We start from the raw sequence: 26,612 nt of genomic DNA, 5'->3' as shown, positions 1-26,612 counted from the left end.
ATGAGGAGGAGAGGCTGCTGTGGCTTCTATGATTCTTCCATACGCTATTGAGGCAGCTGTTTGTTAAATAAATAAATGGTTGAATTGCCAATATGTCTTGTTTCATCAGACTTCAATCATCCAATCCACCAAACAAGAGTCAACAGCTAAAAACAGCTGTTTGCATTGGCAAATGCTTGATGGGCGCACCCCACATATTCAGCTCTGCTGCTCATCCCACAAATGCTTGTTCCTCACAAATGTGGCGCCATTTAAACGGAAAATAAACAGGCTTTCCAACGGTATAAGATTTATTGCCAAGAAGCAATCTTTTACATTGTCAAATGTTTCTGTTTATCTTATGGAGCTTCTTCTTTTTAACATTTTTTTTTACTAAGTTTGTAGTAGGTAATATAGAACCACAGGCATCAATGTTCATGTTTTTCTCTCTACTATCTTTATAAACACATGAACAAACTTTGTGTGAGAAATGTGAATATGTTGTAAAACTCTGAAGCTACACATATTTTATTATATGCTGGTTTACAGATAATGACGCCCACAGGCTCTGACATTAATCACTCAACATATTTTCACAGTGTCCAAACCTATGCTCAGTTCAGGTCACCTGAACATAGCCGAGTGACACGAGTAGAAATTCAAGTTCATTGAAACGTTATACTGTATGTTCCTAGTGTTCATCTCTTACATGCAAACAGACAATAAAGTGTGGAAAATGATGAGTGTCCAGGTGGAACCTGAAATGACAAAGGGACAGATTAATTTAGTGTGGTCTTTCCTATAAAAAAATATTCAAATTTAAATAAGAAGACAAATGCCTATAAACAACCTGGCAACATTAACTGGAAATCAAAACTTTATGAAATATAGTCAGATAGTTCTTATTGTCAACCAATCTCATGATACGACTAAAACCAACAGGAAATGTAGGCCTAAAAGGTATTGTCTGCGTATCATATCGTGATAGAGTATATCTTCTTCCTATGTGTCAAAAAAGGCGATATTTCCTAGTGACCAGCAGTTTAGGAGAAGTATCCTACTAAACATTTTTTTCCTCCTAGCGAGCCATGTTGCTCTCTGGATGTCGATCATATCGTCCATCACTTTGGTTCATACTTTATTTTCAGTTGAAAGCTTAAGACAAACTCCCTACAAAATTAATGACATTCACATGTGCCTGTGTTATGCTGGTTAGCTTATTACATGTTAGCATGATGGTGAACATGATTATACCAGGTGAGCATCAGAATGCTAGAATTGTAAAAACCCTGTCAGCATAAGGTTTAAAACCTGCAGAGTGGTGCAGTGATGATGTACTTTTGTAGACAGACTATTTTAGCAATGTCGTGGAGCTCTACCAAGTCTGGCTCTTCAGTTGCTAAGTGCACCCCCTATCTTCCCCAGCTATTTTCTAACTGTCTGAGTGCTGTTTGATATGCCTCTTTAGTAGAACACTGCACAGCTTTAAGCTAAGAGCCACAGACAGAAAGACACAGTGATGATTTTGTTTTTTTTGGATTTGTTGACAAGAAGAAAGCATTAGATTTATAGTAAAAGTACGCTTGGTCTGTATGACTGTGAAGTGTGCTTCATGTAAACATACCGGACTGATCCCCTCCACTCTTTGGAGCTGAGGTGACATACTCTAAAGAAACAAAGACATCCTGTTAACCCACAGTATCACAGCATGTATTCGTTTTTGATGGACTGTTAGTCCCGCCTCCACCTGTCAGACTCACCTGACATCCTGGACAGCTCCATGCTGTAGTCAGAGAACTCGTGGGGTTTGCTCACCGTACAAACGTGAGCACCAAAATCCTCCATGTGGACGTGTTGGATGGTGAGTGTGATGCTTCTGGGGCTGTAGCTGATGGTGTACCCCCTGGTGCAGTTCTGGTAAGCTTTGTGTTTGATGTAGTGACACAGCAGCTGGTTGTTTGGGCCCCTCCACTGCACAGACAGCTGAGGGATGTGTGTGCTATCCTCATAGTTGTACGAACACGGAAGGGTGACTTGCTGACCAGGCTGACTCAGCACTTTTACAGCACTGCCTGGGGACAGAAGAGCATTGAAGAGGTCCTCCACACTGACACACCCAAACACAGGCATCTCTTCCTTTGCAGCTGCCACTGGGCTTCAAGCCTGTTTAAATCACATCTCAATATCACACGGTGGTGAAAGAAATATTCAGATCCTTTACATGTAACTGTGAAAATACTTTACTTCAATTAAAATCTGATCAATTCATCTGATCATCATTTTTTCAATGAACTGTTTGGTACATTTCCAAAACATCTTGTCAATGTCAAAAGCAATGGCTTTATATGTCTTGTTTTGTCAGTCCAAAACCCGGTTTAGATATGATGGAAACGGTAAAAAGCAGGAAAATCTACATATTCAAGAGCCTAAAAATAAGCGTAAAAGCTTAATTGATTCTCACTTTTTAGTCAACACATTTTTGAAGCTCTACATTTTTCAGTAACATCTTCCCTATCAGTGTTGTTATTTGCTGTATTCATGTTTATGTTGCATTTGTTCTGCTGTATATGTTTGTGATTATACTAATTTATATCCTGCATTGGCTATTTTAATCTACTACAATGCAACATATTCTATAAAATGTGTTTGCAGATACATTTTCTGTAAAAAGACAACTTTTCACAAGCTCAGAGATACAGCCCTGTTGTTTTGTTGATGCATTTCCATTTTTGTTGCACTTAAGAATTATAAATACTTTCCATACCTATAAAGGAACACTTAATTTATCAGTTTGTCACAAACATCAGAAAATCAGAGATACATGGTGTTCACTGGACAGGAAAGTGATGACAAACCTTAACTGGAAAAGTACTCACTGTTATTCTTTGCTAGAACTATGAAGCCAGACGTTCAACAGTATCAGTCATGGGTGGTATTTAAACAAAAATAAATCCAGGGGATACAATTGTCAATAAAAGAAACGTCCTACGTGTTAAATAAAATCTGATTATCTGTGTCATTGAACCTACCTTCTCCAACAATTTGCGACATAATTATTCCGAGGAACAGCGCAGCCGTCGCAGTCTGTTCTCGAGGTGTCCTCCACATTTGGTGATGGATTCGAATACTGAAATTCATGAATATAATTCAGGAATATCAAAAACCTCCAGCAGAGAGTTCAGAGATGATGCCTGCCTTGTTTCACTTTTGCTTTCAGTGTTATATTTAGCTGCATGAGATAGAACTCTGTGGTTACCAGGCATCATAAGACTGCTTGTAATAAGATCATATGTTTTGGTTTTAGTTTGAAGTGTATTTGTGTTTTTTAGGGGGTTTAAACATTGAGTCAACAAAATCAGCCTGTACACAAGGTGGTTAGATGACACAGAGAAAGTCAGACTTAAAGGTCACATGTCATGGCCATTTCCACTGATCATAATTCCATTGTTGTGGTCTACTAGAATAGATTTATACCGTGCAATTTTCCAAACTCACATTGGTTTCGCATACAGCATCTCTGTAAAGTATGTGTATTCACTCTCTCCACTAAACGGCTCGTTGCAGCTCTTGCCCCCCCCTCCCTGTGAGCCCAGTGTGCTCCGATTGGTCGGGACCAGTCGGGACGTTGTGAATCGCGCTAAGCTCCGTGGAGGTGTGATTTCCTTGTTTAGCGATACACAGCGAAACACAGCCAAACTCACCCTGAGCACACACAAAGTCACAGCCGAAGTAAAAACAATAAGTGTGGCTTGATATTGAGTCAGAAAAAGGTTGATAAACTCTGTGAGAATGGGTCTGCAGAGAGAATTTCGCCGCGATCCCAACTGTCTGTTATCAGCCTGCAGCCAGGGAGGAGAAATCAGCAGAGCTGCATGCACTGAGTGTGTGAGGAAGTCCGTGGATTGGTCAATTTGGACCAATCAGCGGGGGCTTAACGTAACGGCTCCATGGATTGGTCCATTTCGTTCCGGGGACGACATGACATCATGATGTACCCGGAAGAATCAAATGGACAGTGACGTATCTCCAATGAGGCGTTTTGGGGAGGTATTTTCTGTTTTAGAGTTTTACTCCCTACAGGGTGTACTTTGAGGGTTTTGACTCTGCAGACCGTTTACATGCATAAAAACCTTCATAACACACAAGGGGATGGGCAATAACCGGAAAAGCATGACATGTCACCTTTAACAAAATAATAATATTTTTATGTCATATGTTAATGTTTTAATTACGCCAGTACCATTTAAACCACACTTGTGTCTCCTGCCAGTAGGTGAAGCTTCTCTTTCCCAATGTGAGCAGTCTACACATTATATGTTTACACACTGCGGCTTGAAAGTGCTTTCAGCCATCATGTAAAAAAAAATATCGTGAACACGTTGCTAGCGACCTTTCCTAATAATTATGTTTATTGAATTTCGTACCATGCCATGTCTTCAGAGACTATTTTCAAGAATAGAAAAAGTTGGTTGAGTTAGATAGTGACCCCAGATTTACAAAGCTTACACAGGAAGGTTAAGGTTGGGCGATTGATCATAATTGATCAAGTTAAACTTTCCCCCAACTCTTATCAGTTCATCTTTAAGTCCAAGTGAATTTTTGCCAAATTGAAATGAATTCACACCGGACCACACTAAGACAATCAGCTATGATGAAAGGTCAGAGGTACAATTAGATGTATTTATGCATTTAGGATATTTATATTAACTAGAGAATGCAATTCCTGAAGAAATTGCTAGTGGGAATGCTTTATGCTGAAAATCTGACGCTAAACTGCTATGCTGAAATGAAATGTGTAAGAAGAAAGTAAAGAATTTAGATTGAAATGATACATGAACATTGGGGGCTTGAATGTGTGATGAGAGAAGAAAATAAAGTAGAAAGGCTTGGAAAAGCAGCAGAATATTTGAACTGCAAACTTCTGAACTAACTTGATGGCGAATGATCGGTCGCCATGGCAACGTCATTTGATGACACCCTATAATACGCTTAGATGCGTTGATGGCTGCATCGTTACCAAACCTGTGAAGTTTTGGGGCGTTTGGAGCAGTTTCACTGAAGTTATGAGAAAGCCGTGTTTCATGGCGAGCATTGTGTTGCCATGGCAACGGCATTTGAAGAAATCACAAAACTGTCCCGTAGATGTCTTCACGGCTGGACTGTTAGCACACATGTGAAGTTTGAGCACTTTTTGAACATTTTCATAGGAGTTATAGCAACATCATGTTTTATGGCGAGGGAGGCGTTTCCATGGAAACGGCATATGGTAAGATCTCAGATTTGGCATAGAGCTGTTGAGGCATAGACCGGTGATATACAAGTGAAGATTGGGGGACGATTGGACCGTGTCGATTGGACTTTCAGCCACATCGTGTTTCATGGCGAGTGGTCTGTCGCCATGGCAACGGCTTTTGATGACACCCCATACTACACTTAGATGCGTTGATGGCTGCATCGTTACCAAACCTGTGAAGTTCTGGGCTGTTTGAGAGTATGTTCACTGAAGTTATGAGAAAACCGTGTTTCAAGGCGAGCATTGTGTTGCCATGGCAACGGCATTTGAAGAAATCTCAAAACTGTCCCGTAGATGTCTTCACGGCTGGACTGTTAGCACACTGCTATCTGAAGTCTGCTGCTCTGAGCATGCCAGTTGGAGCAATGACATCATCGTGTTCCATGACACGGTATTTGCCACTAAATAAATGATCTTGCGAGTTGTGTTTGTGTATAAAGGATAAACGCAACATCACATCGCTCAAATCACAGAAATCTGTTTAATATCATTCAGTGCCATTTACACAAATAGACTTTTTGTTTTCAAACACACTCACAGTAAAATACTGTCTTAGCTAAACTTCCATTGTATAGAACTACTGACCACAATAACATTATCACACTGTGCACAAAAAGGAGAACACACTGTACACTGCCACAGGCCCACTGAGGTATATGTACAAATACACACACACATACATGCACTCACACACATTCAGTCTCGTTGTGAAGTTTATTTACAGGTTCTCCACCATCTTAAATACGACTCATCTTAATACTTATGTACAAACTCTTGTAAACAAACATTTGGACAATTATTGACGGTGAACGGAAACTGATCAATGGTTTATGAAAGTTGTTCACTTCAGGCCTCGTGCAAGAACCTCGTGTGCGAAGACAGAATTTTAACACATACAAAATGACTGAGTATGTATAAAAATACTCAGTTTTCTACAGGGGAGAAACACCTGTTTGACTTAAAAATCTAAATGCCAATAATACATTTATGTTGTATTCATATGGTATTTTATTTATATACCGTAACTGTCTGATTTACCTTACTTATTTTGTAGACCAGTTTGGTTTGTTTTGTTCAGCTTGCTTTGTTAGTTATTTCTCTCTTTCTTTGCATTATGTTGTTCATGTTTTCAAGACATCATAAAACTAAATGAATAAAATAATCGTATTATCTCAATATGATATGTACAGCTTGAATGTTACTATAATAGAAAATAAATTAGTAAAACAAAACTTAGCATTGTGCCAATTGACCGAGATTTTTTATTTTTTTAAAAACAAACAAATCAAAGGGCTGCATTGGTGGGAGTGTGTTTCTTCAGGTATCAGTGAGACATTTGAGTTCCACATTGAAAAGACTGAAGGCTTATCAGACTCCACAACACACTACTGTGATAAAAGCATACTATACTACAGAACTTAATACCTGTGCAAAGCAGAGACTTGTATCTTTCTTTTCTTTTTTGGGCCAGAGTGCCTTTTTTAAGAGATATCGTGGTAAAGGTGTGAATCAGAGGGGAGGACATTGCCTGAAAGTTGGTCGAGGCAGATTCTAACCTGTGTACTGGACAAAGGACTCTACCTACTGGCCACTCAGCTAAATGGCAGCCTGTAACAACACAATCTTTAACCAAATGTTTTTTAGCATTTTCAATTCAGAGCGTTTCCCCTGTATTTCTGTCAAAGTATGGTTCTACTCCTGTATTAATATATTCAAATACTGAGAGATACTAATGTTACTTTTTTGGCCTGCTGATTTCTTTAAAAAAACAGACTTAGATCTCCACTGTGTTTCAGCCATGATGTGTTTGTGAGTTAACAGGTGGCCCGAGAGGCCACAAGAGGTTGCATTCATCAAGTTTGAACAACAAATGTGTGCACTTAAGCAAACATAAAAAGAGGTTCATAATGAGAATACAATCATAATCTTGCATGAGGCCTGACGTGTTCTGATTTTAATTGTTGATTCACATTTTTGTTCTTGTGCTGACAGCTTTGAGTGTTCTAAGGGAAGTTAAGATGTGCTGAGTGTACCCGAACTGTGCTGTGCAGACTCGCCCGGATCCGCATTATCCATCATCACGGCCGACTGGAGGTTAAAGTTGGGCACACAGATTGGACTGAAGTGACCATCCATAGTTCAGTTAGCCCACTTAGCACCAGTGGTAAACCTTTACTTCAGAACAAGACAGTGCTTAGTGTTGTTACTTCTTGTGTGTGTCTTTTGTGCCCAAAGAAGGACCTTACCACCCTGCTGCTGCTACTGTGAAGTACAAAACCAATGAGACACATAAACCATCACTGTACAAATGCATGTCATATTTTACAGTTTCAGTTTTCCTTCTGCTTGTGCCATTCCACTGGCTGGTGATGATGCAGCGCTTACTGGATGCCTCGGAACAAACACATCGCAAACACCATGGCGAAGAGCTGCAGAGAGTAAAGAAACAACTGTCATTCCCCTGTATGACATGGTTGCAGTGTTATATGTTATACTGTGCTGTACTTTGCAGTGAACTGGGTCAATTCTCTGCAAAGATATGTATATTTGAAATGACTAAATTATCTTACAGCAGATTTTGCAATAATAGTGTCAACTACAATAATAAGTGCTCCGGCCCCAGCTGTGTGCATCTCTTTTTAGTGTCCCCGTAAAGGAAATGTTTTGGTGAGTTATTCTTCATTTGCATGTGTTTTGGCACATTTGTGTTTTTATATTTGCAGAGTTCATGAAAGTGCAGCACGTTCCTAAAGGAAATGTTTTGGGCCATTGTAGCACATTTGCAAATGTCGACAACTGTACTACTCTTGTTTAATATGCACACACACACACACACACACACACACACACACACACACACACACACACACACACACACACACACACACACACACACACACACACAAACAAACCCTTTTTAATTTAAATTTGAATAAAAGCTTGCTTTAAATAGAATCAACACAAATCATTCATAAAATGATGCATGAAATCAGCATCCTAAAAGATAACCTGTAAGGAAAGTATGTTTATTAAAAGGAATTGATCGGATTTCTTTGGTGTGGAAAGTGGCAGTTTTAGATGTATTGTTTCTGTTGAAAACCTAAGCGTAATTATTGTTAACCTAAATCCCTGGCATAAAAAGAAATGCGATAAACATTAGTCAGTGTTTTAAAAAATAAGGAAATGAGGAAACGGAACATACTTCAATAGTCAGCACCACGATGGCCAGAGCTCCTGCGGTGTAAATGTACATCTCAAAGTAGTCCACCACGGCAGAGTAACAGCCCTGCATGGATGAAACATACAGCGATATGAAGAAAACTGCCTGGGTATGACATTTTTTTTATATTTATCTAAGACAGCCATATGGTGATGTGTCCGTTTAACTGGAATAACGGGTTAGAATTAAAATACTTGTTGAATTATCAAACAATATAGTGTTTATAGACTTTTTTTTTTAAATATCAATACTAAAACTCATCAAATATTGATTTCAGGAATATTTATTAACTGAATAAATAAATCTGCATATGACCTTGTTGTGTCTGAACACCATGCTGCCGCTCACACACTGCTCCATACTGACGTCTCCGGGGTAACTGTTCCCCTGGCAACAGGCCTCTGGGACCATTTTAGTGGGGCTGAGGAGCCTGAAGAGGCTCTCGTCGAAGTCCTCTGGGCCACTCACACCACAGCAGTCGAACTGTACACAGACACATGAAGGGAGGGGTCGATTAAAGGTGGAGAGGAGGGTGAAAAGAGGAGGTGAGTGTCGAATCAATGCTTCACCGTGGTCATGATGGCGTTCCAGGTGGATGTGAGGACATCAGTGTTGTTGTGACCTTGGTAGTGACGTTTCAGCTCCCTGCTGAAATACTCTCTCGTCAACTGGAAGTAGACACGAACACAGAATAGTTTAAAAACCTGGAAAGTAACTCAGGACATTTACTCAAACTCTGTCTGAAACCAGAGCCTAGTCTGCTCTGATTGGTTAGTTGGCCGGCTCTGTTGTGATTGGTCAACCTCTTAGAGATGAGTTGGAAATCTCACGTACAATGTGTTGGTGCGCTAGCATATAGGAGCGAAAGTGTTACATAGTGATGTCACTATGTTACTGAAGAAAACAAAGGAGTCCAATGGAGGTGTTCCAGGCAGGTGGGAGTGGGAGAGAAATGGAGGGAACTTGGGAATATTAGCCTCTCAAAGACAGATACAGATAATTTACATGCTCAAAAACTATACAACACACTAGCGGAAAAGGAAATTGGGCCTCTTTAAGTTACATAATTGGGCCTCTTAAGTTCATTTTAGGTAGCCTAAATGTACTGCACTGTAAATAGGGAATGGGTGGGGTGAAACCCTCTTTAATGGTCACACATGCAGAGCACAAAGCACACACATTGAAATGTAGTCTCTGCTTTTTACCCATCCTAGTACTAGGAGCAGTGGGCAGCTATTGTACAGCCCCGGGGAGCAATGGGAAGTGGGGGGGCGACATGTGCATTGCTCAAGGGAACCACGGCAGGGGACTTGAACCGGCAACCCTACGGCTCCAAGCCCAGAGAAAAATACTGTGCTTCTTACTCCCCTACATTTGTCTGATAACTTAAGTTCATTGGCCAATTCAGATTATTGATGCAAAATATAAATAAGTGCATCAATGGAATAAGCATCAGCTCCACCTTTAGAAGGAGCAACATTAAATGAATGCACATATTAATGCATCAATAATTATAATCAATGATATAATGTCTATGATTGGGAAATGATTCTACGTTTTAGTACTTAAAGCATATTTTAATGCTTATGCTTGTACTTTACTTGCCTGATGAAATTAATCATCTAAATAAAATTCAAGACTGCCTTAAGGACTTAAAAACGTGGATGACCTTAAACTTTTTGATGTTAAACACGACCAAAACTGAAGTTATTGTACTTGGCCCGAAGAATCTACGAAACAAATTATCTAAAGACATACTAACTATGGATGGCATTAATTTGGCCTCCAGTGAGACTGTAAGGAATCTTGGTGTTATATTTGATCAGGATTTATCCTTTAACGCCCACATAAAATCAATTTCAAGGACCGCCTACTTCCATCTACGTAACATTGCAAAAATCAGGCATATCTTGCCTCAAAACGATGCAGAGAAACTAGTCCATGCATTTGTTACTTCTAGGCTGGATTATTGTAACTCTTTATTATCAGGGAGTACCAAGAAGTCAATCAAGTTGCTTCAGCTGATTCAAAATGCTGCGGCTCGTGTACTAACCAGAGTTAGGAAAAGGGACCACATTACTCCTGTTCTGGCTGCCTTACACTGGCTCCCTATAGAACACAGGATAGAATTTAAAATTCTTCTTCTCGCCTACAAAGCCCTTAATGGGCAGGCGCCATCTTACCTTAAAGAACTCATTATACCCTACTGTCCTACTAGGGCATTGCGTTCCAAGAATGCAGGGTTGTTGGTTGTTCCTAGAATCTTTAAAAGTACAATGGGAGCCAGAGCCTTTTCTTATCAAGCTCCACATTTGTGGAATCAGCTTCCAGTTTGTGTTCGGGCGGCAGACACCCTATCCGTTTTAAGAGTGCGCTTAAGACCTTCCTTTTTGATAAAGCTTATAGTTAGGGCTGATTAGATTCAGCCCCTAGTTTTGCTGATATAGGCTTAGTTTGTCGGGGGACATCTTACTTCTTCCTTCTCTCTGTCTATACCCGTGTACACTCATGTTCCGATTAACCCAGCTTCCCCAAATGTCTTTCTTTTTGGTGTCTATATACGCTGGGATCCGGAGTCATGGATGATCCTGCGGTCCTGTGTCCTGGATCGCGAGCGCTGGATCTTGAGTCGTGGCTGTGGTCCTGGATCATAGGTCCTGGATGGATATCCTCGTGGATTCATCTTCCTATTATACACACATGCATTTCCAAACATTTGGACTACCTATGTTGCAAATGTATTATCTTTTCAATTTACACACGGCATCTATTGCACGTCTGTCCGTCCTGGGAGAGGGATCCCTCCTCTGTTGCTCTCCCTGAGGTTTCTCCCATTTTTCCCTTTAAAGTGGGTTTTCTTTGGAAGTTTTTCCTTGTACGATGTGAGGGTCTAAGGACAGAGGGTGTCGTATTGTCATACTGATATTCTGTACACACTGTGAAGACCACTGAGACAAATGTATCATTTGTGATATTGGGCTATATAAATAAACATTGATTGATTGACTTGAATGCAGGGATTTTCCTTATGGCAGAGTATTTTATATATATATATATAGCAATGCTATTTTTACTTAAGTGAAAGATCTAAGTACTTCTTCCGCCTCTGATCAACTCTTAAGGTACGATTGTCGGTCTGTTAAAAACACAACGTTACAACATAGCCAAACATTAGAGAAACGACATAGTACTGCTTCAAACAAAGGATAACATCTGCAATAGATATTCATGTGCCTCCCATGTCTCTGTTCAGTGTTCACACATGCAGACTAAGCACGGGAGCTGCCACTCTTTGTGATTTAAAGCTTGGAATAACATCCTGGCACCACCCAGGGAGACTCAAGGGTCAAAGGTCAACACGGAGAAAGTTCAACTTTGCTTTGCCTCCCAGGGGAAACAGAAAAACGCCACTGATAGTTACGCCAACTCAAGTAGGATATAAAACAAAAGATAATCTGATCCTCATGGTTCTTATAGCTTCACGATTCTCTATGAACTTTAATTAGCTTCTGGGCTACACTTAACATGTCCACAACTTGACGCTTCTTAAAAAGGAAAAAGAAAGTGTGAACAGGGTTGAAGCTCAAACTGCATCCATGTAGCTGCAGCTGTCTGCATGACATCAATTTCTGTATCTGTCTTTGAGGGTGCAGGTCAAACTTCTACAACCACACCGACTTTACATGATGACTGCACCTGATCGAACATCTGCTACACTGATAGACAACAGACTGTGTGTGGTGACATCCATACATCTTTTTACCACCAGCTGTTAAGTAAGGAGGCCTCTGACTTCCCCAGCTTCCATACCCATAGTGCAACTTGACGGATCATTTTACAGTATTTGTTTTTAAAGATGTTTTAAAATTCATATATATAACTAGAGAGCTCGTAAAAAAATAGCAGACCCCTCCATTGTCTTGTATACAGAATACAAACTGTAACCATCAGGTAGATGCTAAAGGGTTCAGGTTAAATGCAGGAAAAGAAGAAGTAAAAGTAAAACTAAACCCTGGACATAAGGACGGTGTGAATGAGGAGTGTAGATGAATGCACTTTATGTTGGCAATTAACAGCGTGATGCACTCCACATCTGTTTAATGATATGTTTTATTTTATTTAGCAGACTTTATGTCCAAGATCAATTTCCCTAGGGACAATTAAAGTGATTTTGAACTTTTAGCTCCGTTGAGACAGTACTCACATGCTCCCTGAAGAGGAACGCCAGGATGGCAGCCGCCAGCTCGGCCAGGAAGATGAAGAGGATGAGCATGAAGAACTGAAAACAGTGAAGAAGAAATAATTAGTGTAGTCTCGGCAACGTATTTTTAATACAAAGATATTCCAATAATCATAGTGATACTCTGTAAAGAATGTCAAATGCCTAGTTATGACTCAAGACATGAATATTTTGGACAGAAAACATAAAGTGTACTGAGTGTGAATAATAGTTTGTCCATAATGAATTTGTCTGGTGAAGTAATAGCTGAATAAAAAAAAGGATCGTATAAAGTATCTTGTACTTTTTGTAGACATGCATCACTACATTCCTCTAGATGGCGCACTTGTATTATTTCACTCTGCTATTACATAACTTTGTGCTCCGGACTTGTTTTGTAGCATTTTTACCACTTTTTTAAGGCAAATATGAAATCGCAGCACTACATTTTAATTAGAACAAAACTGCTGTAAGAAATAAACAGAAAAGGCTTCTAAGAGTTATTAGTATATTATTCTGGGACTAGAGATACCAGATTTCTTTAATTTACTTGTAAAAAAAATACATCATCTGTATTTGTGAGTGTATGTGTTCTTTCTAGAACATATGAGTGTAAATACATTATGTGCTTATTGGATACTAGCCTTAAGGTAAAATAGATCCAAATAATTAAAATAATAACCTCTGCTTTACTACGTGATTAGAGTTCTCCAAGGTAATGCGTCAATCAATAGTAAAAGTACTTTACAGCATTATTCTAAATTTAAAATGTACTTAACCCGGTTTTACTTTTACTGAAATAATCCCACAGGATTTTATTTGTTCTTGCTGTAACACTAAAGCAAATATGTCCCTGTGTTCAGAAGATGTGAGACAGGTGACGCTGCAGCACACTCACAAACATCAGCAGACACTTGTTCTCCCTGATGGCTCCGCAGCAGCCCAGGAAGCCCAGCAGGAACAGCATACTGCCCATGGCCAAGATGACGTAGACCCCGGTGAACAGCACCGGGTTGGCCGCCACGATCTCCCTGAAGCCCATCGGGTCCACCAACACCCAGACACCCACACCCAGCAGGAAGGAGCCCCCCAGCTGGGAGAGAGAGGGCTCAATGTTCTCTTATTAAGACAACTTTCCCCTGTCACAATAACTTATTTTGTTGTAAAATATATGGTGCCAGAAATGTTTTCAATAGAGATATGTAATTAATGACCATTTGATGACACTAATGTAATGAAAATATAATAGGAAAATAATGCAAAAACATGATTTAAAAGAACAATTAACTTTGAATTCTTTAGAATATTCAAAAATTGGAGTTGAAATATAAAGATATTCTAAATAAATAAAATATAACACAACTAAAACAATAAATCAAATTGCAATTCTGGCACAATGGAGGGATGTTGACCACTGTAAAAATATATATGGCCATTGGAAGGACGAAGTTGTGTCCTGTAAACTGTGATTTTGGGTAAAAAAAATATTATATTTGATTTTACTTTAAAGTTAGCTCGATTAGACTGCTGGTAAAGTCTGATCTTCTAAAGCTTGTGTTTGTTGACCCATTGGCCAGAGCTACAAAATGTAGCCCCTGTTGTGATAGACTGCAGTTCTATCTCACACAGGCTCCGCCCTCTACTGGACTCTATGGGTACTACTCTCATCAATGATACGCAAGCGTTCACACACTGAAGTTGTATAAACGTAGCCGGCCAATCAGGGCGAGCCTACCTGAATGCGCGCGCAGGCTCACAGTATATAAGGCACAACTACACATCCTGACTGTCATCCTTTTCTCTTCAGCGAGTTGGACAACACCTGAGAAAAGCATTCGAAACAAGTAAAGTCGCCACTGCAAGAAACCCGGGCCTGTCCCTCATGCCCAGCTTAATAGCGGGCGCCGATCCCCACCAGCTCTGGTTCGAGTGCCTGGGACCAGACCACGCCGAAGACGAGCTCGAGGTGGTGGGCGTGGGAGACCAGGATATGGCCGAGGCGGCGCCACCAACGTTCGCTATCCCAGCCGTGCGGGTTATGGCTCTGTTTGCTGAGGAGGAAGAAGATGACTTCGCCTCATCGGTGTCTGACACTTCCGGGTCCGGAATCCGCGGAAGTCCACCGCACATGTCTGCCCGGTAAGCGGTTACGGTCGTAAGCCGGTTACGGTCCGGCCCGAACGGCTTTCGTCTCGCCCCCGTTGCTAGATATCTGGCAGTGTGTGGAGGCGTCGTGGCAACGGCCACTGAAAGCGAGAGCTCCGGTGGCATGAAAGGTAGGTATTCTGAGGGTGCGGGGCCGCACGGAGACCTCATATCCCGGCGTGCCCCCCCCTCGATGAGAGCCTGGCAACACATCTGCCCGCGTGACAGGGCGGCTGCAAATAACACTGGTGTGTTGGGCGTCTCGCTGATTGCTCTTCCGCAAGATGCCCCCACCTCACCGGATCAGAGCGATTATTTGGCAGCAGCATCGGCCAAATTAATATCCTGGTCCACGTTATGGCCACCGCTGCTTGCCGTGTGATGTCCCTGGCCACAGTGGGATCACGCGGCCGCGTGGCACTTTCCAAAAAAAGGCCGCTCTTTGGATCGATTTTCTCGGTCACGTGGATGAGGAGAAGTCGCAGCATGCTGCTTCTTGCTCATCCTCAGAGGAGAGAACACTGTCCCACACTCGCCGCCCCCGCTGTAACTCCAGTAAAGGAAGCAGCAGGTGGGCGCGTGCACGTGAGTGTAATCAGAAACTTCAGAAAGTGCTGTCAGGGACGCTATAGCCGGCATGTTGTTGTCAGAAAATACACCTCGCCTGGTATAATAGCTCAGATTAATACATTTCACCGTTAATGTGAAACATAGCATTAATACGAAGGCGCGCGGCCCCGCGAGAGTGGTCGTGGTGCGTTCAAGAACTTTGTTGGCGGAGAGGGCCACCAGAGAGTACCACAGCCTCTTAGCTGCGGCTCCACAGCTGCTTGCATGTCCCCTAACACAGTGTTATGGGGAATGGAAGCTCTACTGTGTACTGACAAAATGGGTGGACAGGACACTGGGACTGGGTTACTCACTCCAGTTCTGCAGCATCCCTCCTCCATTCAGGGCTGCAAAAAGTTCCACATGTTAAACAGTTACTGGAACTGGTGCAGCCGGGTGATTGGTTCACAACCATCGACCTGAAGGACGCTTACTTTCATGTCGAAATTGTTCCAAAACACAGGAAGTATTTGCGTTGTGCCTTCCAGGGGATAGCCTACGAGTACAACAGACTACCGTTTGGCTACTCCCTGTCCCCACGCATGTTCAGTGTACGCCCCCATTGAGAGTGAGGTGTACGCCCCAATCGAGGGAGAGGTGTACGTACATCCCCATCGAGAAAGAGGGCAGGCTACGTGCCACTCTGTCAGAGAACAGATGGACGTTCCTGCTTCGGCAGTTTTCAGACTGTGACGGGGGGCAACGGTGACAGCCCTTACCATCATGCAGACTTTGGGTCTCATGGCGGCTGCTCACCAAGTGGTACCGCTGGGGCTACTGCACATGCGTCGCCTATAGAGATGGTTTGCCAGCCTTCGTTTAGATCCCAAGAGGCATAAACGACGTCTGGTGACCATCGACAAGACGTCGTTTCAGTAGAGGGCAACCTCCGATACTGGGGGTCCCCAAAGCATTTGCTGAAGGGGAGGGACCTGCCTAGAGACAGCTATAGGTGGTGGCTGGTCTCTGACAGAGACCCGGCACATCAACCTTCTCGAGCTACAGGCAGTAATACTGGTCTTACAGCACTTCAAACCCTTACTACAGGGCAAACATGTGCTGGTGAGGAGCGACAACCGCACCACAGTGGCTTACATCAACAGGCAGGACGGAGTCAGCCCCGCCGCCTTGTTGAGCGCAGCAGAGAACCTGTGGTTGTGGGCCTCAGAGAATGCTTTTATCTCTAAAGGCCCCCCACATTCCGGGACTGGAGAACAGTGGGGCTGGCCTCATGTCAAGAGGCGGGCCCCTGCCAGACGAATGGTGGTTCTCCCTGGCTCGGCAGGACAATCCACCCTTGGGGGTGGACACGTTTGCACACGAGCCATGGCCAAGATATTTGCTCTATGCCTTTCCACCGCTGCGTCTCATTCCCCCACTCCTGGAGAGGGTGAGACAAGAACAGTTGTCGGTCATTATGGTAGCCTTAGGTCGCCACTCGGCACAAGTGATGGTGGGCCAGCCCTGGACAGTTCCTCAGTTCTGGGGGCGCTGTCTCAGGAGGCGGGTGCAATAGGGGCGTTACCCACTCGGGGGCCGACCTCTCCAGGCTTGGCTCCTGAGAGGGACAGGCTGAGAAGGGGTGGACTGTCTGACAAGGTAATTCAGACTATCCAGGCAGCAAGAGCGGGATCCACCATAGCCTGACGAAGTGGTTGGGATTCCTGCAGTTACTGGAACTGGTGCAGCCGGGCGATTGGTTCACAACCATCGACTTGAAGGACGGTTACTTTCATGTCGAAATTGCTAGAAAGACAAAACACAGGAAGTATTTGCGTTTTGCCTTCCAGGGGATAGCCTACGAGTACAACAGACTACCGTTCGGCTACTCCCTGTCCCCACGCACGTTCAGCAAATGTGTGGCCACAGCGCTTTAGCCACTACGCGACCATGGCATGAGGGTTTTATTTTAGTCATGGCCAGGTCCAGGGAATGGGCAGATGTTTCACACAGCCCAATTGATCTTACACCTAACCAAGTTGGGGGTTTGCGGTCAATTGGAAGAAGAGCAGTCCCATACCTCACCAGCAGGTGGGGTATCAGGGGATTTTGCTCGATGCAGCCCCCATCGAGTGCGAGGTGTACGCCCCCATCGAGAGAGAGGTGTACGACCCATCGAGAAGGATGGCAGGCTATGTGCCACTCTGTCAGAGAACAGACAGACGCCCCTGCTTCAGGCAGACTGAACGTTGGTGCGAGGAAAGGAGTCTAGAGCCTCTGTCCGGTACATTGGGCTCTATTCTATCCTATCTACAGCTAATGGTGGACAAGGGGCTTGCTCATGCCACAGTCAAGGTGTATGCAGCAGCCATCTCGTCCTGTCATGAGGGATTTGGCGGCAGACCAGTCTTTAGAAGAAAGAAGAAGCATTTTTTGCAGGGGATCAGGAGACAGCGCCCAGTGGTGCATGTCTCCACCCCGCAATAATAACTGATATTGGTGCTCGAGGCTTTGGTTACAGAACCGTTGAGGCCACTGGGGTCCGTGCACACTCTACACGTGGTGTGGCTGTGTCAACAGCCTTGTTCGACGGCGTGAGTGTGGAGGACATATGTACGGTGGCGTCTTGGTCTACGCCAAGCCCGTTCATACGGCATAGACATATCTCTTGGACATGTCTGGCTCCTTCTCATCGTCTGTGCTTGCTGTGGCAACACAGGACTGGTGAAAAGAGGGGGGCGTTGGGTCGGTAAGCTGTATCTGACCCCCTGGGACATAATACACTTACGTTTCCCCATGCTCCTTAGGGACCTGGGAAACGTGGTGCGCAGTGTGTAATCACTTGCGCTGGCACCTGCAGGGTGGAGCTATGGGCTTATTCAGACCAATTAGGCTCTACCCAGCCAACTAAGCTGCGGGCCGACTTCTCCACGGTCACAACCGGGTGATAGGAAGTTGGGGTGTGATGGCTGTTAAGGCCGGTCAGGGGCAGTGTGGTGGGTCGATGTGTGGGGCGACAGGGCATTTATTCATCAGGGCTCCACCCACTGTACCCATAGAGTCCAGTAGAGGGCGGAGCCTGTGTGAGATAGAACGGGGGGTTACGCCGTGTAACCCTAGTTCTATAAGCACAGGCGGAGCCCTCTACCTAGGGGCCCTGTCTTCCCTATGCCGCTCGCTAAAGAGGGTGTAGGATGAGTCAGGAGGTGTAGCTGTGCCTTATATACTGTGAGCCTGCGCGCACATTCAGGTAGACTCGCCCTGATTGGCCGGCTACGTTTATACAACTTCAGTGTGTGAACGCTTGCGTATCATTGATGAGAGTAGTACCCATAGAGTCCAGTAGAGGGCTCCGCCTGTGCTTATAGGACTAGGGTTACAATACGTAACCCCCCATTTTCCTTTACAGATATACTCTATTCATATATAATGAATCAAAGTAATTTATACATGACATCTTGTCAGTAAAAAGCACAAGAGATTTAAAAGAGACGTAATGATCTCAGCATTCACTCACTGCTAAAATGTTCACAACATGAATATCTTCTGCTGTCAGTTAATTAAATAAGGGAATATTCAGACTTGACTTGAAAGCTTATAGTTACAATTTTAAACAACAAAAATGCATCTTACAACAACAACAACAAGGAAAGATGCTGCATTTTAAAACATTCATTAGCATAAAGCTATATTGCAAAACATATCAAAGACATGATTATAATTGTACAGGATTGTTTTCTGATTTTATTCTGATGTTAAAGCACAGAAGGAGAGAGCACAAAGAGTGTTGAACTCACAAAGATGAAGAAGTTGAAGATGAACATGAGGTACTTCATACAGCTGAGGCAGTCCCCCTCCATGGCTGAGCCTCGGGCTGAGACCTCCCCCTGCACACACACACACACACACACACACACACACACACACACACACACACACACACACACACACACACACACACACACACACACACACACACACACACACACACACACACACACACACACACACACACACACACACACACACACACACACACACACACACACACACACACACACACACACACACACACACACACACACACACACACACACACACACACACACACACACACACACACACACAGTGTTTATTTAGCAGCATGAGACACTTTTGATTTTCTTTAGGGTTTGTGGAGACAATAAAAGAGCTAAAAGAGAGTACATTCTGGACATATCATCAGGTGGACAAAAACAACAAAATAATTATATTGTTTATCTTTTACTGCTGAATGGGAAAATAAGCAACCATTTGCTTTAACATTATATTATAAAAAAATAATAAAACGTGACAATATGTAACTGTGTTTATTTCTTGTTTCACCGCCCCCCAAGTGACCAACAAATGTATTAAGGCAGGTTTCAATTATGTACGAGTGATTAAAAAAATACTGTTATCAGTGATGCAACAATTAATCCCCTGATACCTTGATTATGAATCAGCTTCCTAAAGTTGTGTATTTTTTATGTCTATAGCTCTGTAAATGTAATATCTTTTTGGTGTTGGACTGTTGTGAAACAAAAATAAGCAATGTTACATTAAGATCTGGGATATTTTATTGAGTTTATTTCACAATGTCCTGGACCAAGCATTTAACCGATAAATCCAGAAATATAAGCACAGAAATTGATTATGTAAAATAATAAGTTGTTCCAGCCCAAAATCCCAAATCTTAAAGCATCACATGATACGCAACTCTCTCTTTGGAGCAGGGCCTTGCGGTTGAAAAATATAGTTCAGTTTGAATTCTATCGTTACCTTACCTGCTACCTTGCAGCTACCTTGCAGCTGTGATCTGATTGGTAGGCGTCAAAAGATAAGCAGTAAACAAGGTCAAAGTTGAAACTATTTGAGCGCAACGCTAGGCAACAATTTAGAGCGGTGTGCAACGCCGACGGTAGCACTTACGACTACTCGAGCAACACGTCAACGCAGACCCGTTTTACGTGAATGATTAACTTAGTCAAAAGAACAATCTAAACATGTTATATTGGATATTTTATTGAGCTTTTTTCAGAGATTTATGGCAGTTTGTGGACAACATTTAATCAATGAATATAGAAATATAAAAAATATATGAATATTGTAAATTAATAAGTTGTTGCAGCCCTAGTAATATAAGAATCTTAAATGCTAAACGTTAATTCAGCAGGAATCAAGAATATATTTTTCTGTTAATTTGAAGGCGTAAAGATGAGGGAAATTTCTTACATGACAACATGAATACCTATTTGTCGCAAAGTTAAAAAAATATGATTTGTCTTGCAGCATGCATACTGTAAATGTAACTATGCAGCATGTTGCATAAAGCTCCTGAACACTCTGTGTCTTATCTGCAGTCGATATGAGCAAACATGAGAAGCAGGACGGAGGAAGGTGACACTTTGTCAGTAACAGTTTTCGTCAGAGGACGTGACACTGCCAGCCTGTCTCTGTGGCTTGGTTTGACACATGGAGGGACGTTGGCTGCTACTGAGGAGGACATGTTGCTGTAAGTGGGTCCATCGGTGGGGGTGTGAAGAGGACCAACTGTGCACTTATGGTCCCTGATGGTGTTTACCAGACAAAACATGCAGCCACCTGTCATATCAAAGAGGACAGAGAGTTTTCTTTAATATCAAATTAAATCAAGAGCAAGACTACTGTGAAAGGTCCTTTTAAGGGCCTTATTTCAGATGTAATCACATCAAACGTTGTGTCTACTATGGTTAGTATTTAGAGACAGGTGATCACTTTTTATTCCGTCCATGTTGGCAATAGCTGTTTATGTTGACCGACTATTTCCAACCCTATTAATTGAAGGGAAAAGGATTCTTTGGAAAGGACACACAGTAAGATGTAACACACTCTTAGCGATCAGTCTTGTAAATGAAGAAGCTTATAGGTGAGGACCTTGAAGACTTTGTCAGTCCGCTCCATCCTCATTTGTTCCTACTGAAGATGTAAATCTACAAAAACAACTCAAAGTTTGTAGTATTTTCCTAAAACCGCTCTAATGTTTCACTGCAGTATGTTTACATGTTATGGTAATGAAGGAACAAGTCACTAGGTGCAACAGTGTGGCTCACTGATGTGTTTGAGCCTCGCTAAAAGTCACAGCCTGTGATCGTTTTATCCACTTCACACTGAATATTTTACGTATTGAAGTACTCGCGCGAACGTCCATGTATGCCTGACTCTTTGTAGCGCAACCATGAGGTTTACATTTGTTTCTTAAGAATGAAATTGGATGCAGATGTTTGTGTTTCACTCAGGATGAATTGTTATTCATTTGGCCCTCAAGACATCAGTTTACATTCTATTGACATTGCCTATAGCCAACTTCCTCTATAACTGACAAAGTCTTTTTATTTTTACCGCAGTAATATCTAGCAGGTCATGGACGGCACATAAGTATCTGAAACCTTTCAATGTGTTGTTATAGAAAGAAGTTACAAAGAACAGATTTGGTTGTTCAATTTAGAGGTGAGCCGTTTTGGTGAAAATGTTCTATGCACTGGTCAACTCTGACATTTTGGGTTATTCTTTTTTTTTTTTATATATCAATTCTGCATTTAGACTATCCATCTATCCATTGTCCACTGCTTATCTGGAGTCGGTCGCGTTGGAAGCAGTGCCTGCAGAGGGTCCCAAACTTCCCTTTCCCTGGCCACATCAAACAGCTCTGACTGGGAGATGCCAAGGTGTTCCCATGGAGATATTATCCCTCCAGCTGGTCCTGGGTCAGCCCCTCAGTCTCCTCCCAGCTGGGAGTACCTGGAACACCTTTCTAAGAAGGTGGCCAGGAGGCATCATGACTAGGTGTCCGAACCAGCTCAACTGTCTCCTTTCTACACAAATGAGCAGGGGCTCTACTCCAAATCTCTCCCAGTTGACTGAACTTCTCAGCTTATCTCCAAGGGAGATGCCAGCCACTCTCCAGAGGAAACCTATGTAAGCCGCTTGTAACCGCTATCTCGTTCTTTCGGTCATGACCCATCCTTCACCACCATAGGGGGAGAGTAGGAACGAAGATGACCGATACATTGAGAGCATTGCCTTCTCAGCTCGGCTCTCTCTTAATCCCAACGATGCAGAAAGCGTTTGTGATAACGCTCTTGCTGCTCCGATTCTACGGCTCATCTCACACTAAATTGTCTTTTTTAGACTAGTGGTCTAAAAGTCCAAAATAAACATGTTCTTTCACTAACTTTGTCTCTTTGCGTTTGTAGATTTCTTCTAAATTAGAAACAAAGTGAGCATTAGCTAATGCCTAATTTGCATGTCTAAACATAACATTTTAGAAAACATGTAGTACAAAAAAAGTTATGTAATAAACTGGGGAAGTTTCAAGGTAATATCTATTTGTCGAATGGTCTACCCTGTTTTGCTCTTTTACTATTGTCTACATTATCCTAGTGTTTGAGCAATACATTCTGTATTACTTCCATTGTAACTGGAAATTAAGCATGCTTGTCTTCTTCAAAATTCACAATTGAAAGGACCAAAGATTGCAGGGAAAAAGAGAGGTTTGAAAGTGAGATCTGTAAGATGGCCTTATTTGTTGGTGGATTTCAGGTGTCCTGTGTAACAACTCCAGTAATTGCTCAGTGTCTGACTGCGGTGAGCTCTCGGCCGTGTAAATGTGTATTTACTGCTTATTTGACCGCTGTGTTGAGCTTTTACTTTAATGGAGCGAAATGGCGGTAGCTTGGCTTTCACTGCAATTAAAACGCAGGTTTTGTGTCAGCCAGTGCACTCTGAGCAATTGCTGCCTCTTTGGCTTAAATAAGGAATTTGCCTGCACATGCACTCCGCTGTATTAACACTTCTATGTAAATCACTCATGTCGGCACAATTACGCAAGGATTACAATTACGCTGATTGATCTGTGATTGTGAAATGAACAAAGGAAGACTGCGGTTGTAAGAAGAAACAACAAGAAGAAACAAAGAGCTGTCGAAATATAACAACAAGTGTTATGGCAGTGTCAAAGAAAACCTGATTACAGTCCCATTTACTGCAATCATAAAACTGCTGCCATAATCACAAACAGACATCTTGATTAAAGCACCAGGGGTCCCTAAATGCTAAAAACAGCTATCACGGTTACAAGTAATCATGATTTAATTTATCATAAATAATACATTACTACAATTATATTCACCGTTATAATTGAAACAGCTCTTTTAGAAATTAAACACTGTTAGTAATGTGTTTTTTCTTTATCTCAATGTAGAATGCAAAACTAGATGCACTAGAAAAATGGCTAAAAACTATTCAGGCTTCTGTTTCTGTTGAAACGTTGGAATTGGGACAGTCCTTATATGAAGAAAACAACAGTTTGGCACCCAGATTGTTGACATCCATCTTCATCTTCAACTTTAAATAGACACTTGATTTTTCAAGCATTTGGACTATATTGTAAATGATCTGTTTAATTCAAACACAACTTCCCTCCTCTGTTGCTCTCTCCAAGGTTTCTTCCATTTCCCCCCGTTAACTGTGGGGTTTCGTTGGGTGTTTTTCCCTGTCGGTTGTAAGGAAAGAGGGTGTCATATGTATTCTGTACAATCTGTAAAGTCCCCCTCAGATAAATGTAAAATGCGTGATATTGGGCTATTTAAATCAACTTTGATTGATTGAACAGTTCTTCCAGTATTGCTTATGTAATAACAACAATGCATTACTTTGAACTTGTTGTCTGCAATTATGAATTATATATTTATAATCCAAGCAAAGAGCAAAGCAGTATTTTACCTTCAGAAATTTGAATCATATTTTTGTTGACCAATACTCCATTTATTTGTTACTTGCAACTCTATCAGATGAAGTGTGTTTGAATGTTTTGCAGCAGGGAGATCAATCTGTGTTTCTATACTGGTGGGTAAGTGCTGAGCCACCAGACCAACTGTCTTTAGGCTGAACAATCAAACATGTTTGCAGCTTACTGGAGGATCCTGTTACAGAAAATGCAGGTCCTACTCTTTCCTCTACCTTCAGTTTAAGTGTGTACCTCACACAAAGACACACCTACGTTCACAGCAGCTCAGAGTGGTGTTCAGGTCCCATTTAGCAGCTGCGGCTCCTTTCAAAAACAGGTCTTGGGGCAGCTGGGTAATTTCACGCAGCCAGACAGAGATTGGCCACAAATAATTCCCTCTCCTCTCTGCAGTCATGGAGAATTGCCGCGGTTTGGCTCAATAATCCTGCCGGGGTTTCCTGTGGGCCAACACTGGAGATCCTTCAGGTGTTCAGTTTGATCAGCTCACACTGGGACGGCTTGATACGCAGATGTAAACATATGTTATTATCTGTCTTGACAAGATATTTCTTTGCTCTTTGCTCATCGTGAGGCAAGACGCAGAACCTTGCGGAGAGACAGCCTGTTAAGTTCTCTTTCTATAGTTACATCCCCTGCTTGACTGTGGCGCTTCATACAGCTGTCATCTTATTAGTTGCACTTGTTTTTTTTAAGTCAGCGGTAATTGAGGTTAAAGTTAAAATAATTTAACAATTTCCAGCGGTATGTGACGCTAGGTAACCAACCAACAAAGTGAGCTGGAAATTGAAGCAAATGCTGGAAGTGGTCAAACAGTGGTACTACAATTGATGTGTCAGTTCGTGATGTCATTGGGCCCAAAAACAATTCTTCCCACTGACTTACATTGGAAAAGAGAAGTCCTTAGCGTAAATCAGCATATCATTTATTTTGAGCTTAATAAACTACCCAGTTTGAACACTTCATTAGACCCTAAAAGTTATAAAACTAAGAGACGAATCCCGAGTTGTTCAACTCATTTGACTAAGTGGAGACCAGTCATAACAACGGATTGGGGGCGGAGCTTATGAAAACGCAAGTTTGCATTATCTATGAGCCTAGATACATCGATGATGCGGGTATTTTTATAATCAGAAGTCTCTGCATTTTGTTTTCTTGCGTCATTGAGCAACTTTCGTAGGAATGATCAACTATCTCCATAGGAAAACAACCGCACAGTCAGTGCAGAGCCATTCTACCTGCCATGTGAAGGCAGCTTGAGCATCTGGTGTGTGTTTGTGTCTGTTTGCCTGCCTGAGTGCGTACTCCTAATATAAAGATCTGTCTCTTTAGCTGCTAAATGTTCCACTATGTTATGCGAGCTTTTAAGGATCTAAATGACACGTTCGGGGTATTATTTTAGCAACATTGACATATTGCTATGTTTTCACTCTCCCTTTTTGTGTTGTAAAGGAGATTCTCTGTGAAGGCTATCTTATGGCCCAAATGTCTGCACATACAAAGGTTACGGAAAAATAGTGGCTGCCTTTCAGTTTTCCCTCAGGAAAGCACAGTTAGCTTCGTCAGCACTGTTGCTGTTGTTTGTACTGTCCGTGCTGTTAGCAGCATGAATTCCCTATAAAATCCTTGGTAGTATAAGCCTCTAAGGATTAGTCTAAATTTGACAAGGTTTCACAAGGAGACATTGCTTCTTCCAAATTTGAGTATAAAGCCAAATAATTCCTCAAGAAGGAGAGATGTAAAAAAAAAAAGTATTATTATTTTACTTAAAATGAAAATGTTTTACATCCAGTTACATTCATTGCTTGTGACAGCTTAATAAGCATTTATAACAAAACCACTAGTCAGAGTGTTGAGCACTGCAGAGTCAGCATAAAGCGGCAGTGAAACTGGATCCCAGTGTGAATCCTGAAGCTTCCCACAGCCAAACTGTGGACCTGTTTCTGCACAGATTACCCACAAGTGACAGGACGCTCCGGTCCAATAAATCACAGAGCAGGAGAGGCTTGCAGGAAGTGCAGCGTGTACAGAAGTGCGTTTTCTCTCGATTGCCTTCATCCATCAGAGCATTGCAGCAGTGAACGCGGACAGGTATAAACCCAGAGGAATTACTCTTTCTGCATCCCTACATCCGTAATGAGACTGGAGGAGTGTATTGATGTTGATACATCTCAGGTGTATCGGTGTGGTTGATACTCAAAGATGTGGGAGTCTCATCTATGTGTTCAATTTCTTTGCCTTTTTAAATAACTGCTAAATATCTCAATGGATTATGGTGATTTTGATGAGTTCCAAGGGTTACTTTATAATCTAATTTTCTTTTTATGGGATTTGTTAACCTGTTAAGCCCCAAGGACCCCCTCGGCGGGTCCTTTTTTTTCTCACGACACTGTGTCAGGCCATC

The 26,612-nt window shown here is 42.2% G+C and overlaps 1 protein-coding gene across 2 annotated transcripts in view; it reads right to left on the bottom strand.

The window, feature by feature from the left end:
* Positions 1-5,748: 5,748 nt before the first annotated feature.
* The window catches only part of LOC117464869 (tetraspanin-18B-like), a 39,639-nt gene continuing 18,775 nt past the window's right edge, over positions 5,749-26,612 (bottom strand). For both annotated transcript variants that reach the window (XM_034107601.2, XM_034107610.2), the window contains exons 3-9: positions 19,203-19,292; positions 13,610-13,804; positions 12,697-12,771; positions 9,062-9,160; positions 8,808-8,975; positions 8,475-8,558; positions 5,749-7,701 (exon numbers count right to left, since the gene is read on the bottom strand). In XM_034107601.2, the coding sequence (XP_033963492.1) occupies positions 7,654-7,701; positions 8,475-8,558; positions 8,808-8,975; positions 9,062-9,160; positions 12,697-12,771; positions 13,610-13,804; positions 19,203-19,292 (759 nt within the window). In that variant the 3' untranslated portion in view covers positions 5,749-7,653. The remainder of the gene's footprint in view (positions 7,702-8,474; positions 8,559-8,807; positions 8,976-9,061; positions 9,161-12,696; positions 12,772-13,609; positions 13,805-19,202; positions 19,293-26,612) is intronic.

This window comes from Pseudochaenichthys georgianus, chromosome 3, assembly GCF_902827115.2.
Source record: "Pseudochaenichthys georgianus chromosome 3, fPseGeo1.2, whole genome shotgun sequence".
NCBI classification, from domain to species: Eukaryota; Metazoa; Chordata; class Actinopteri; order Perciformes; family Channichthyidae; genus Pseudochaenichthys; species Pseudochaenichthys georgianus.
Note: the sequence above shows the minus strand (reverse complement) of the source record. Positions and strands in the feature narration are given on the sequence as shown.